General features: G+C 40.7%; 1 protein-coding gene across 3 annotated transcripts in view; it reads left to right on the top strand.

Annotated features, from left to right (window-relative positions):
• The window catches only part of LOC309701081 (rho GTPase-activating protein 6-like), a 134,929-nt gene extending 120,200 nt beyond the window's left edge, over nt 1-14,729 (top strand). For 2 of the 3 annotated variants that reach the window (XM_082525075.1, XM_082525077.1), the window contains exons 4-14: nt 564-712; nt 850-978; nt 1,075-1,270; nt 2,310-2,365; nt 3,827-3,977; nt 4,071-4,219; nt 6,870-7,049; nt 9,221-9,312; nt 9,408-9,637; nt 9,797-9,868; nt 11,390-14,729. In XM_082525075.1, coding sequence (XP_082381201.1) covers nt 564-712; nt 850-978; nt 1,075-1,270; nt 2,310-2,365; nt 3,827-3,977; nt 4,071-4,219; nt 6,870-7,049; nt 9,221-9,312; nt 9,408-9,637; nt 9,797-9,868; nt 11,390-11,934 — 1,949 coding nt within the window. In that variant the 3' untranslated portion in view covers nt 11,935-14,729. The remainder of the gene's footprint in view (nt 1-563; nt 713-849; nt 979-1,074; nt 1,271-2,309; nt 2,366-3,826; nt 3,978-4,070; nt 4,220-6,869; nt 7,050-9,220; nt 9,313-9,407; nt 9,638-9,796; nt 9,869-11,389) is intronic. The other variant, XM_082525076.1, reaches the window with a different exon arrangement.
• The last annotated feature ends 911 nt before the right edge of the window (nt 14,730-15,640 follow it).

The following is a 15,640-nucleotide window of genomic DNA, read 5'->3' as shown; positions in this document are numbered from 1 at the left end:
ACTGGACCATCAGAGGAGCACGTGAATGCAGGGTTGCTATTTTGCAGTTGTACCATCACTGAATTCTGGGCTTATGTAAGACTAGGGTAAATGGAGCAAAGGAATAACAAGTAACCATTATTCATATCGAGTATATGTCAAAGCTGCGCACCAACTGAAGTTAACCTCGTCGTGGGTGAGCGTCATCAAAGTTGTGTTATTTCTGTCAAAGGCCCCTAGAATTAGTGGGCTGTTGTAGCCGGATTTACGTCGGTTGACTTTCTGTGATGTCTTATTTTGGAAAACAGATGTAGTTCTTTAGTAGTGCCGTAAAAGTTTTACTGATATAGTTAATGTGGTTTGAGATGCCTCCATTGCATGTGTGTAAAAGGCAGGCTGCAGCAGAAGTGATAAAGCTGTTAACTGTTTATGCTGAAGAGCTATTTTTGGATGTTGGTAAGGAGCTTCTTTTTCCCATTTCTTCATGGAGCTAATATTAGTTCAGTTACCCTAACCTTTTTTTTTGTTTTCTTTCCTGTTTTTCCTTCTCTCGTCCTCCAACATCTTTTGGCTCTTTTTCACAGAATTCATACCCCAGGCCTTTAGTATACCCCTGTCCCAGGTCATCGCCAACGACAGAGCTCAAAGGCAGCGACAGGATTCTTTTCGTCAGGACCCTCCACAGCGGGAGGAGCACAAAGACTCCTCAGACCTCGTATCGTCCATTTTACAGGTCCGTCAGCTCGTCTGTATGGCTCTCCTTCTGTGTGTTCAGTCTTGTAATTCCCATCTTCAATCTTGGGAACATTTGGGACAAATGTATTTGCACTCCAGAGAATAGACTGAATTCTTAAATCATGTGTCCTGCAGTTTGCCACCAAGCGGCCGTCCAACAAGGAGTTATCCAGCAGTAACTCGTCGCTAAGTTCCACATCAGAAACGGCTAATGAGTCAACATCGCCCAACACCCCTGAAGCTGCCCCACGAGCGCGGAGGAGGGTGAGGCATTGAAATTCATCATAGCCTGAGCCGCCCGCACAGATCAAGTGGAGGTTTTTTTTTTCTATTCAGCCGGGTTTGTTGATTATCCTCTAGGGAGGCATGTCAGTGGACTCCATCACAGACCTAGACGACAACCAGTCCCGCTTGCTTGAGGCGCTGCAGCTCTCTCTGCCAGCTGAAACGCCGAGTAAAAAAGAGAAGCACAGGGACAAAAGGCTGAGCCTGAATCCCATTTACCGTCAGGTGCCACGTGTCGTCGATAGTTGCTGTCAGCACATCGAAAAATATGGTGAGCAGCTGCTTAATCGCTTAAACAAACCCCCCAAAAATCAGGATCCTGTTTGAAATGTAAATAAAAAAAGAACGCAGGAAATCTCATAAACCCATATTTTAACCACGATAGAACATACATATTTAATGTTTAAACTGAGAAAATGTACTATTTAGGGGAAAACAAGCAACATCAATTTGACTTGGATGGCAGAAACATGCCTTAAAAAAGTAGGGACCGGACCATGTTTTCCACTGTGTAGCATTACCTGTTCTTTTAACAACAGTCTGTAAATGTCTGGGAACTGAGGAGACCAGTTGCTGGTTCAAACTTGGTTCTTCTTTGTCGTATGTTTTGTTTTACGATACCCTAAATGTTTTCAGCTGGACTTCAGGCAGGCAAGTTCAGCATCCAGACACTTCTACTTTGACGCCATGCTGTTGTAATAAATACAGCATATGGATCCTCTTCCTGAATTATGAATTTATTATGAATAGGGCTTCCTTGAAAAAGATGTTATCTGAATGGGAGCATGTGTTGATTTAAAACCTGTATAAGCATTTCTGCAAGTGTTCCTGAGCTCATGCACTCCAACACAGAATAATACAGTTTTTTTAATGCAGTATCACCTGAGGGCACAAGGTTCAGGGGCATCCAGCATCCAGTAAATTTTCCTTGTTCTTTTACATGCAGAGTTTTGTACAAATTCTAAGTCTTAACAATTTCACATTGAGCAACATTAATCTTTCCAGAATTTATAGATGCAGACTAAGAAACTCTCTCTTTTTACACCCAATGATGTTACTGGCCTGTTGCCAATTAACCTAATTAGCTGAAAAAGCGTTACTTTTCCAGCCTTTTCTTGCAACTATTCCAACTTTTTTGAGACGTGTTGCTGCATCAAATTCAAAATGGGCTGATATTTTTCATAAAACAGTAAAATGTCTCAGTTTAAACATTTGATACGTTTTCTGTGTCCCTGCCTCTTCAGAATTGGGACTCTACATTTACCAAGCCGTGTCTGATTTCTCTTATATCTGCACTTTTAATTCTTCAGGTTTGCACACTGTGGGGATCTTTAGAGTTGGAAGCTCCAAGAAGAGAGTCCGACAGGTCAGTATTCTGTCCATGTAGTAAAATATATTCCTTCATGTGGTATAACATCTCTCACAGGGCCTTAATTGGGTTGTTTTATACTCATCAGTAACCCATTGTCCTTTATTTGAAAGTATCATTTTATGACATCCACAAACAAGATGCAAAGCGCCATGCTAAAAAGCCCAACAATAAATCAGAGGCCTGTTTTGTAGAAAGTGAAAGTTTCTGGTGTGAAATGTTCTTCACACTTCTCTTTCCTTTCACAAGAGTCAACACCAACAAACAAAATGTTGTTGCCAAGAATAGAACGTGTTAAAACCAGCACATTGCACTAAAATGTGCCATTTAAGCTAGCAAAGCTTGATCTACTGAATTTTCCAGCCTCACAGTATACAAATACAGTGATCCAGCAGAGTTTATTCTCATTATTCAAGCAAATATGAAGTTATTCTACAAACTCCTACACCGCTCATTATCCGTTACCTTTGACTCGAATGAACACACAGTGAAAGAATGAATAAATCGGGGTTAAACGAAATGGAGCAATCAGTGTGGGTGGTATAATTTTTTATATAATCTGTTGCGTGTTTTGTTGGCATGTAGTTGCACTTGTAGCGGTTACAGAAAACTAAAGGCACTTAGGGAGGGGAGGTTACTCATTCACTGACAGCCTCTGAGAAAACATCTGTGACTTTCAGGTCTCCATCATAGCAGAGGTGTGGTGACTGAGATGAAACAAATGCTAGCTTTGTCGTAAGAATTTTTGCTAAATGTTAAGCTTAAGGTACAATGAGCAGATGTTCGACGCTCTAGAGCACAATTAGCTAGTTTGTACATCAGCTAAGTTGCACTTTGCAACCTGTTCTGCAAGTCACGTGATGGCTAATGATGGCTCATCGCGTGATACAATAATTTTTTTTTTATCAGAGTTTTTCAAATTGACGGTATCATTGTTATGGAGACCAGCTAACAAAAAAAGAAAAAAAATATATGCTTTTTAAAAAATAAAATATGTTGCCATTACCTATAGGGTCTTTAAGCAATGCACAGGTTTTTTAGTGTAGGAAGTGTTTCAATTTCTATTTGTAGTCTGTCTATAGTTTGAGTGCTATTGACCAATCACATTTTAGCAGACTGTAAAAGACAAAAGGATTTATTAATTTAATTTGCTGTATATTTCGTGTAAAAACGACCACATTAGTGAACGTGCAGACAACCCATTGTCATGGCAACAAAATAGGCTTTGTAATTTTGAAGAAGTCATCCAAAGGTCAGATGGAAGAGATTTTAATCTGTACTGGTAAAACGAGTTTGAGCTGAGAGTCGAGCAGGTCCCTTGGAGGACCAGAAGGAAGTGAGTTTCTGTGGGTGTGTGCACTACCTAGAAATAATGTCCATTGTTGTGTGCAGAGGATGTCTCTGAGTGCCCCTTTTCCTTTCTTTCCCCTCGGCCTGTTGTTTTTGGTTGTCCTTCAGCTGCGAGAAGAGTTTGATCGTGGCATTGATGTGCAGCTAGACGAGGAGTACAGTGTTCACGATGTATCTGCTCTGCTGAAGGAGTTCCTAAGGGATTTGCCGGACCCTCTCCTAACCAAGGAGCTCTACACGGCCTTTATTAACACCACATGTAAGTGTCTTTTCGCACCCCTCCCACTTTCCCTTCTGTTGTCTCCTCATTCCTAACCTCCCGTTGACACCTTTTTTTCCTTGCGTACTGCAGTGTTGGACTCATATGAGCAGCAGAGTGTCGTTCAGCTGCTGATCTACCTTCTCCCAGCATGCAATAGTGACACACTTCACCGCCTGCTGGAGTTCCTGTCCACTGTGGCTGATCATGCCCATGACCAGCAAGATAAAGACGGGCAGGAGGTGAGCAACAGGCTGAAACATCCAAATGTAGAGCCTGTGGACGGTTTAATGGCATTTTGGTTCCACCTTATTGGGAAGAAATTACCAAAGAAGTCATAGGAAGCAGTTTGCGTGGGTGGATTCTGTACATATGTTCCAGAAACAGCACAAGCACTACAAAAACACTGATGTAAGATTACTAAATAGCTTAGTAGTGATTATAACATCCGGGGATAGTGTCAACCGTTGCATTTGCTCAAATTTTGCAATTTAGGCTGGGGACTGGACTGGGCCAACTACTCCAAGTTGAGGAAGTCTGCAAAAGTAAAAATTTCAGCATCTTTCTCCAGCACACTTGGCCAGTAAAGTTGCAGTGTACGTACGTCTGTTCAGACTTGATTGTTGGGAGAAAAAAGGTCATCAAATAATTTTACCCTATTACACTTTTTGTGAACTTTCGGTACAAAATAGTTTCGGTACAAAATTTCACAGAAAAAGCAAAAAAGTAGAACCGATGCGCCACCGTGTCAAAAGGAGTTGAAGTGGTTAAGCATCTGACTGGGATGCCTCCTGGACACCTCCTATGCCAGGTGTTTTGGACATTTCATACTGGGATGAGGCCTTGGGAGAATTGTGCTAGAAACGTGTTGATGGTCACCAAAAGCACCTGGTTGAAGTGCAACTTGCTAAAAGACATTTTACAAAATATTAGTGGGGGGGTGAATTTGATCCTGTATGTATACCTTTGACCCTGTGTGGATTAGAGAAAATCCAAGATATATGTATAACAATCCCTCCTGGAAAAAGAACAGTTCAAAGAAATCATTAAAAGCCCCAAATTACCATGACATTCATGTCCATAATGATTGTATGGAAACTTCTGAAGACATCTGTGTATGTGCACTGAGAAAGAAAGTTTATTGTCTCTGGTGATGCATACTTTCATTATCTTTTGCAGGAGAATATTTGTTGCTGTGTTTACGTGTGAAAAAGTGCTTTTTTGGCACACACGTTCGCACAGATGGATTTTTGTTTTGTTGTCTCTGTGTGTCTATATACACAAGAGAATGAACCCAAACATCGATGCGTATGATTCCTCCTTCGTGGCTCTAGTATCTCTGTCCGCAACTCTGACAGGAAGTCGGATTGCTTCAAGCTCATCTAGGAAAATATCAGCACTCCTTGGCTGCTTTGTGGTTCTCGTCTCTGTGCTGGGACTGGGAGTGGAAAAGGGAGGAAACTCAACAAGAAATATTAAAAAAAAAAGGAAAAAAAGGAAAATTTGTTTTTTAAAAAGCTGTCAAAGCTTTAAATGACTTTTAATTTTAGATGTCGATTGTCCAAAAGTACATGCACTATTACACAACCCAGAGAAAGCCAGAGACAGCTGTCGTGCTCGCCTGCGCTTCGTGTTCAGAAACCCCCATGATGCTACTTTTCATCTATCTTCAGCTTAAAGTGACAAAAAGCAGAGGGGTGGGGGTTGATAAGAAACACAGCACAGAAGTTGGAAGGGAGATTTTCCAAAGGAATGGATGAGAGATGGTAATGTGAGAGGGAGGAGAAAGTGGGAGGAAGAACTCCCAAGTCTGTGTTATTACAGAAGATAATTTCTGCAGTTCTTTTGGAATTATTAAAAAAAAAAATCTCCTAATATGGAAGAGAAATGAGAAAATTGTCCCTGGTGTCTGTGATGCGGCCTTTGCCCTTTATCTGTTAAAAATTGTTTTTCTCTTTGAATTTCAAAACAAATGGAAAATGGATGGAAATTAAATATCACAAATATTGTAATCATACCTGCATTAATACACCAGGTAAAACACACACATATGCAAACACACAGACCCATCTACTGAAATATTCTAGCTAAAACTTGGGTTTGTCAGCACTTTTGATATGTGAGTGTTTGATGATATAAACTGGTTTGTTTAGCATTTGAATGGCGCGCAGCTTTTACGTCTACTTGAAGTAGATACATAGCCAAACGCCAGCACAGTAGTGGTGGGGACCCAGAGAAAAACCCAATAGACCGGAAAAACGGGCAGGAGACAAGAACACAAGGGGGAACACAAAGGAAACACATGGCATGCACGCATGGCGACTGTTGTTAAAGTAGCACATAACTCAACCCCTCGACCTCACCTCAACACCATTCCGAGTCTTCCGTGTTGTATTGAGTACAACTAATCATTAATCTTCTATGTAAACTTTGATGCTGTCCATTAAGTTGTTACTCTAATAAATAGGCATTCCGAATTTTTCTGTTATTTCTCACCCTTTGAAAAACAAAAATGTCTCTAGTTCATGAAATCGTATTTAAAATTTATTATTAAAAAAAAGACGGGTTCTGCTGGAAGTTTCTTCCTGGTAAAAGGGAGTTTTTCATTCCCACTGTCGCCAAGTGTTTGTTCAAAGGGGCTTGTTTGATAGTTGGAGTTTCTCTCTGTTGTTGTCGGGTCTTTACCTTACAGTATACAGCGCATAGGCAACTGTTACTGTGATTTGGCACTATATAAATATAATATAACTGAATTGTATTGAAAAAAATGTTTTTTTTTCATTAGTTTGGCCTACCATACGGTTGCAGTTCATTTAAATTAATAGTAAAAGACTGAGCCTGAGGAATTACTGAGTGAGCCATTATTAATAGGTTGGTACATTTGTGTCCCAGATCACAGGGAACAAGATGACAGCTTTAAACCTTGCCACCATCTTTGGTCCCAACCTCCTCCACAAGCAGAAGAGCACAGACAAGGAGTTCACTGTCCAGAGCTCAGCCAGGGCTGAGGAGAGCACGGCCGTCATCGCCGTGCTGGAAAAGATGATCGCCAGCTACCAAGCACTCTTCATGGTCAGTCGCTGAAGATTTCTAAAAATAAAATACTGTGCAAAAGTCTTGAGCAACCCTCCATTTCTTTTTATTTTGCTTCCAAGCCGCCAATCTTTGTTGTCATTTTTTTAAGTGGTCTTGAGCAATAGTTCCCTGAGTTTCATTTGGACTTCGGCTGCTTTTTCCACGCATTTTCAGTTCAGCCCTTGTACTTGACAATTTTCTCAAAAAATTTATTTTTTTGGTCTTTTAGCCTTTATTGGCTACAGATAATGTAGATAGACAGGAAAAGCGGGGAGAGAGAGAGGGGAAGACATGCAGCAAAGGGCCACGGGTCAGACTCAAACCCAGCCCTACTGCTCACCAACCATACGGTGTATGGTTGCCTGCTCTGTAGGTCCTGTGGATGTTATTCTAGAGCAGACAGAGGATAAAAGCCAGACTAGTGAAAGATAAGAGAAAAAAGCAGAGAAATAGAAAAAGAAAAGGGCGAGAAAAAGTTGAGGGTGAAGTAAACAGGGTGTCCAACTGCTGCTTCTGTTTAAAGGCACAATCATATGATACACAGCACCAAAAAGGCAAAACAGAGGGGGGTACACAAACAAATATACAATTTTGCTGTGTGTGTGTATGTGCGTGAGATAGAGAAAGAGGCTGTGAGTGTCTGTGTGTGAGTGTTTGTCACAGACCATGCTTGAAAAATGAGGGTGAGAGACTGCAATAATGCTACCCGACTTAGAGGCAGAGGCATATAGGGAAAGACCCAGGAGGCCCCAGCTGTCCACGGCACACAAGTGAACTGAAGATCCAGGGCCACACGTCCCGACAACAACAATGCATCCACCCCAGCCTAGAGAAGAGGGAGGCCCCAGACGAAGCTCTGGGGTGGGATGGAGGTGTCAGGGGACCAGAGGCAGCGAGCAGCCAACCCCGCCGGAGGCTGGCTCCCTCAGCACAAGCCGAAGATGGGGCCACAGACCCTGGAGAACCACCCAAACCCTGGCAGAGCCCCCACCACATGATGAAGAGGCCCAAGCCACCCTGGACCACAACCCCTCTTAAATGCCCAATCAGGCACCACAGATCCACCAAGTGCCTAATTTCTTTTGGGGGAGATCACATAAAAGGCAGTCAACATCTAAAGAAGAGCTTTGAATGTCCTTCAAAAAGCCTGGAGAACTCTTCCTGAAGACTACTGACGACTAGGGAGTTCATGCTGGTTGAAAAAAAAAAGGTGGTGGCCATTAGAAGAGAGGGGGTGGCTCAAGGCCCTAGCACAGGATAGGATGAAAATCTTCTCTGTTGTGTCTTGTGTGCTGATGAAAATGGAATTTGGCCTTTGGTAATGAGACAGACGAGAAGGAAAAGATGAGATAAAGTAAAAATTTAGAAAAACAAAAAAGCAAAAAAACAAATATGTAGACGAATCAAAAACATCTTAAAGTTTTCATCCAGATACTTGAACCTGTTTTTCCAAAATAAAAGCCGAACATTCATGCATTAAATCTTTTATTTGCTGTCAGAAGAGGTCACAGTATTACACAGATTACTGCCTCATCAGTTGCTTTTGTTCTTTTCTGTCCCTCAAACGGGAAAACAGTTTGGGTCATTTCAGGTCCGCAACTTTGAAACTCTAATGTTTCGTAATCTGCCACGGAGGCTTACATTCCTGCAGTAAGCCAATGAAGAGCCATTAATCGCATAAAGTGAATTGGGACTGACTTGCGCGTCTTAGAGAGTAAAAACAGATTTGTAGGCAGCTCAAGTTCTATGAATGACATCTGCAAGTTGTTTTGTAACCTGCTTATGTCTGAATTTGTTAGTGAGCGACATTTACTTTCAAAGCATTTCAGGATGGGAGTCATTTGCAGACATTAGGTTTTTGGACGGTGCTCTTCATCTTAATCCGCATGTCTGATAAGCATAAAAATCAGCTAATTAGAAGATCAGATTAAGAAGTCCACTGGAAATGAAGGTAACAAGGCACATCATTAACTTATTATCGTTTCTTCCCATCATACTGAGGCAAGGAAAAGGGAAAAATAAAGTTTTCATTACTAGAAATCCAGTACATTTTGATATCCTTGCAGTAGAAAGGACTACAAGGATCTGACCATTCTTTAGAAGATAAATGCAGCATCGGTGGGTGGATGTTAAGTATTCAGTTATTTTGCTTACGTTGTTTTATGTAGGTTCCTCCTGATCTGCAAAACGAAGTTTTAATGAGCCTTTTGGAGACCGATCCAGATGTGGTCGACTACCTTCTGAGGAGAAAAGCATCTCAGTGAGTTACACCTATAGAGCGCTTAGTCTTGTGTTTCCCTTTCCTTCAATCTCCGACTATTTGAACCCATTTTAATTATTTTTTTCCTCCCGCAGGAGTCCGGACCTGTTACAGCCAGAGGAGCCCTTCGTCCTGAGCGAGCGGCATTCGTCCAGCGACTCCAACAAGGCGTCGAGTGGTGAAGTGTCCCCTTATGATAACAACTCCCCGGTCCTGAGTGAGCGCAGAGGGGAACCAGGGAGCCCGGCCAGTGAGCAGCTCTACCGCGTCCCAGAACAGTACTCTCTAGTGGGGCAGAGCGGAGCTGTCACTTGGGGTTATAAAGGTGAGAGATGCACAATGTCTGGTATTTACAGAGATAGGTGATTAGCACGTGTTATCACACTTTGGCCTTTCTTCTTGGGTATCAGCAACATGTCTCATAATAAATGCTCTGTATAACTCAGAAGTGGCAGGAATTTGACCTCTCTTGTGCCTTTTTCAGAAGAACATGCTAACATTTGGGGCACATGGCACAGTACTCTGAAATCGGCACTCAAGAATCAAACATATACAGGTAAACAATTTTCAAGTCAGTCCATGCCCGCTGCAAATTTTGTTTCAAGTGGCTAATGAGCCAGAGCGCTATGCGCTTGAGACATGGTGTTAGTTATTAACCATGACAGGAACAGATCTGAAGCACGTAGCACATTCTATATTATTAAATTGGCCACTTTTTGCAGACCGTTTGTTTTATCTGTGTAGCCAGGCAGCACATACGATCCTGGTTAAAAGCTAATTAACCATTGACTGTATAAAAGGATTGCTAGAGTCTCTGTGATGATACCTATTCGTTTGTGGGCTGGCATTTTGAAACACTGGGTTTATCACTGTACTGTACCCAAACTAGCCAAATTTGGAGTTAGCTAATCCTTGGATGCTTGCGTAGCAACCTACATCCACAAACTACATGTACCTTGATACATTTTTAGCTTTAATAGAGAAAGAAAGGTGGTGGCATTAAGTTTTACCCAGACTGGAAGAGTAAGAGTAGTCATAGCTTTCTATTGACTTGTTTAGGTTAAAGATACCTCATGTGCTAGCCAAAAACAAAAACAAAAACAATACCTAAAAGTCATAAGATGCCGGAAGCAGGAAGAACGGCAAAACTGGGGACTCTAACTTTTGAATTCTACACTTTCTATACTTTTTGATATTTAATAATAATAGGTCAAATATTCAGTTGTCATTTTCAAGTTACTATGTTTTTATAGGTTTAGCTGACGTTTAGCTTTTGACCGTGTTGGCAAGTACCTTAGGTAAAGGCAGCAACTTTTTTAACACCTAAAATTCAGTAAAGTAAAGGCATTTTTTTTAGCATGTCAGCCCCTAGTTATAGGGCTGAGTGGCTTTTTCTCTTTCAGTGGGCATGGTTTTCAAAGTATGACACATTATACTCCCCATCCCCCGATTCAGTTGTGATAAACTTAAAATAAGCTACAGAAACCAGAAACGTTTTTGCATAAGGCTGTACTTTCACAACCATGTTTCATCACAAAACCAGTGCTTTTAAGGCTTTGTTCTGTATTTACTGATGACTCATCATGGATACACGTTAAGTTACGAATGGGTAACGTACACTGAATGTGGCACATGAAAAAACTGCAAATCGTGAACATAACATTGCATTTGCAGGGGGATGCCGCATATGAGAATAATACTAAATAATAAAGGCTTTTAGAACCTTATAGATGTTATTACTTACTGTATGTGTGTATATGTGGTTTTGTTAAGATTAAGGAGGAGATAGGACACATGCAGACATATGTACATAAATGTGTATGTATATGTATATTCATACATATACAGATGATGATTATAATAAGATGACTGAGAATTCTAGTGATTCAATCTACCAAAAATAGGTTTATGTAGTAAATTAGTATTTGGTTTATTATCAATAACATAAAAATTAATTATTAATAAAAGCCTTTCTTACATTTCTTTGTACAATTTTATATCAGTCACTAAATGGAGATGTGTGTCTCCCTCAATATTCGTTGACAATCTTACTGATGAAGTGATGCTGTCTTCTTAGGTTCCCATAGCAACATGTCAGAAGGAAGCTCCCGCAGCTCACAGGAAGGTCTAGATGGACTCCATAGTGATAGCAGGCATCAGACAGCAGTACAACGGACTCAGACAACGCCTGACATCTCCGAGTGCAGACTCCACCCACCGGTCACCAGAGTGTGCACCAACCCTCATGCGGACAAGGGGCGACCACGCCTGCAGCTAAACATCAACCCTTCTGTGACTTCGCAAAGGGGACATGGAGTTAACTCGACCCTCAGACCTCAAGCCGGAGTAAACACCGGAGAAGGCGGCCCCCTCGATGGACGCTCTCCTCCCCCTTATAATGCGCACCATCGACTGGCTAGCTCACAAAGTACCCCTCAGCTTGCGACGGCTCAGCAGCCACACGGGAGGTCGAGCGCAGGACAGAGCAACTCGGCTTCAACAACAGAAGTCCCAGTGGTCGCACAGAGTCCAGAGTGGCAGGAGTGGCAGAGGGACCGGTGGCAGATATGGCAACTGCTATCCTCGGACAATGCTGACGCACTGCCAGAAACTCTGGTGTGATTTCAGACAATGTACTCTGTCTCAGCCTCTTCTGGCCAATCAAAGACAAGATCAAACCCCTCCAATGACAATCACTCCTTATCCCTATCCTTTCCCTTTTTATTTCTGCTGCCCTCTCATCCATTCACTCACTGATTTCCTGCTTTCTATGAACATCATGTGCTGTCCTGCAACTTAGCGCCGTGGCGTTGTTGTTTACGTGTGCAGCTGTTGCCTCCAACAGACTTTTACATCCAGGAGCCACTAGTATTTGTTGATCTGTTCGGATGTTAAAAAAGTTGCTCAATTTCCTGGCCCATATATTATGTCAACATTTAGTTAGGAGCATTTTTTAAAAATGCCTACCCGAAATACCTCAAAAAATCCGTTCAGAATATTTTCAGATTTTCTATTTTTGAGCGACATCAGTCTTCATATCTCAATATTAGGAAAACATTTTTTAAGTTTTTTACATTTTAATTTCATCATTTTTACATTGGTCACCACACACTAAGATGTACGCGTTAGTAACTGCTGCTAATTACAGACTTGTTGTGTGTATACTAATGATGTAATTCAGCGGCATCTTTCTGAAAAGATCAAATGTTGAGTTGCTTTTTGATGTCAGATTACCTTTGACTGTATATATATGTACATGAATACACAAATTGTTGACATACGTGCTTAAATATTATATGTAAAGTGTATAATTTGCCTAAAAGTATCTACCTAAATGTAAGCCAGCCCCTTAATCGGCAGTCCAGATGTTGGTGTTTGTCAGACTGCTGTTTCTGTCTTTGATATTGAATGTAAAATGCTTCACTTGCAGTAAGACGCTTAAACCTAATTATGAAGCAATCTGCTGTAAGTTTGCTTGTGCTCTCGCCACCTGCTGCACTGCAGAAACAATGTGCCAAAGTATCTCTCTCTCTTTTTAAACTAAAGGATCATTGTTGTTCAGTTGTGTTGATTCCATCCATTTGGTTAATTTTTGTAAGACTCAAGAGTTAAGTTACTGGCATTTTTATCAAGAATTTCATATTTTAGCACAAAGCATAAACTGTAAATAATAGATGGAAGTAACCACTAGCTCTGAAATCCTCCAGGTTAGCATTTTTGCCAAAACTGGACATTATGAATAAAGATTGGATCTGACTGAAACTGAGGGAAACCACACGCTCACTGAGGTGTTATCGTTACTGACAGGTCATCAGAAAAGGGACAGGGCATTCTCACTGGCTGACTCTAGTAAGTACCATAATTAATAAACTGGGCATCGTGTTTCATTAAGAATGACTTGAAACTAGCAAATGAGCCCATAAACTAGAAAAGTGTTTACCGAGCCCACAGATCAAATGAGCCGAAGGGTGTTTTCCCCACTGACTTCCATACAGTTTTAAATTATTTTGAATCCAGCACTATCGCCCCCTGTTGGCCATTAAAATGAAACTTGTGCATATATTTCAGAAGCTTTCATAAAAGTCTACGGTACTGAAACAGGAATTCGTTGTCATATATCCATTCCTAAAACTGCTAAATTAGAATTATGTATTAATGAACATTTAAACCTTTTTGTGGATATTTATTACATTTCTCACTGATACAAAAACTGTGCACGTCAGTCAGAGCTTTCTGAGAATTTCTTAGTCATGTAGAATCAGAAGGTTGAATCTGGAAGTGTTGAAATTTGCCATCATTACAAATGTTTTACAGAGCAGATGTTGTCTTTTTATTCTCCAAAATTTTCTTAAAACTTAAAATTTATTGTATTATTTGATTTGAATTTCTGCTGAAAGTGTTGCTTAGATCATAACATGATCAAAAAGTCATTGGTGCAAGCTGGATATCCCAGCTAGGTATAAACTAATTTCCCGTCTACTAGCAATGATGTGTTTTTCCAGGAATCCTAAAAAGAAATTATGATGCTTTTGTGATCCAAGTGTTATGCTGGGGAAAAAAAAGCTTTCATGTGATGTTTTCTCACTTCTGTGTGGCACTGCTGTTGCTAATTAAGGTTGAAGGCAACTTTATGAATATCTGTTTTTATAATAATCTACACCCACAGCCAACCTGCCCAACTCTTCTCAAATGTCGTAGTCAAGTGGGTATTTGCTGGCAAATATTTCACATTTTCTCATCTTAAGGTGTAATATTTGCTTATATGGAGCCACTTCAGCATTAAATAGGAAGATGGACTATGAATCATCATCACATTTTATTTTCTTAAACATTGACAAGTCAATGGGAACAAGCCTCTCACACGTGCAAGAAATGCACGGATTGTGGAAAGGCCTATGGCGCCATCTGTTGATAGACTCTGTACGTTAGCCTGTTGCTGCTCTTACACTTCACAATATCCATGGGAATCCATCTGTCCATCTGTACTCAGTTTAAAATCAAAGCTTGTGATTATATTTTTGTGAAAACATGCAAATCTATGTCAGGAAATAAATGTGCCATAGGTCTTGCTTTTTAAAGCTGTTTCTCCATGCAGTGCTTAAGGTTCATTGTGAATCTTCTGTATTATTTTATTTTCTCTTGAGTGTTGTAATATCAAAATACAATATAACAAGTTTTATTCAGAAAAGAGGCAGTTCTTCAGTAACCACCATGGTCTTGGCTTTCCCCAGATCGAGATGTTTGTCTTGTCGATGTCACGTTGTAACTCCAAGAAACGTTGTGCTGTTGTGTTCTGTTTTTATATTTTGGTGGGGTTTACTGGGTCCAAGTTGTAATGGAATGTCTGGTATTTGCTTTTTGTACTGCGAGTCCTCATCAGTATGCTACAATGGAATTAAATATGACAAAGTTTACAACTGCTGTGCATTTCTATTATATAGCATGCTGTGGTGTAGCATGTTGTTATCCACGATAGTGTTGTTCAGTTGCTTGCTTCTATCATGGAACAGTATTTTTTTAATAGTATTTTACAATCTAGTCTTTTACACAGATATACGCACACAGTGTAATATTTTATGGAAAAGGTGGTAAATGGCCTGTATTTGTATAGCGCTTTACTAGTCCCAAAGGACCCCAAAGCGCTTTACACATTCAGTCATCCACCCATTCACACACACATTCACACACTGGTGATGGCAAGATACATTGCAGTCACAGCCACCCTGACAGAGGCGCACTGACAGAGGCGAGGCTGCTGGACACTGGCCCCACCGGGCCCTCTGACCACCACCAGTAGGCAGTGGGTGAAGTGTCTTGCCCAAGGACACAACGACCGAGACTGTCCGAGCCGGGGCTCGAACCAGCAACCTTCCGATTACAAGACGAACTGCCGACTCTTGAGTCAATACAAAGCTAATCATAATAAGTGTTGTTTTATGTTATATTGTTTTTATTTTACTTAATTTTTTGTAGAAACTATAACATTCTGTTTGTATATGTGTGTTTTTTTTGCTGCTGATACAACCAAATTCCCCCTTGTGGGACAATTAAAGGATTATTCTATTCTATTCTAACAACCAATTGCACACAAAAATGCGAGCTTTACAGATATATTAATAATGCCCAACATACTATTTTCTATACCTGTATAAGCATTTAAAATGGCCAGTAAATGAAAAAATTTAAATCAAAGAAAAAATAAAAGGCAGCAGAGACATGCTTCAACCATGTTATGAGTGTTGATGCTGCAGAGGTTGACCACTAGAAGGCACGTATGTCATAGCAGGTCTCGCTACCATTTTGTTAACCTTCCCTTTCACTCTTGCTG

The sequence above is a fragment of the Aulonocara stuartgranti genome (genome assembly GCF_965226115.1).
Source record: "Aulonocara stuartgranti genome assembly, chromosome: 23".
Classification (NCBI taxonomy): Eukaryota; Metazoa; Chordata; class Actinopteri; order Cichliformes; family Cichlidae; genus Aulonocara; species Aulonocara stuartgranti.
The sequence above is the reverse complement of the archived record's forward strand: the minus strand, read 5'-3'. Positions and strand labels throughout refer to the sequence as shown.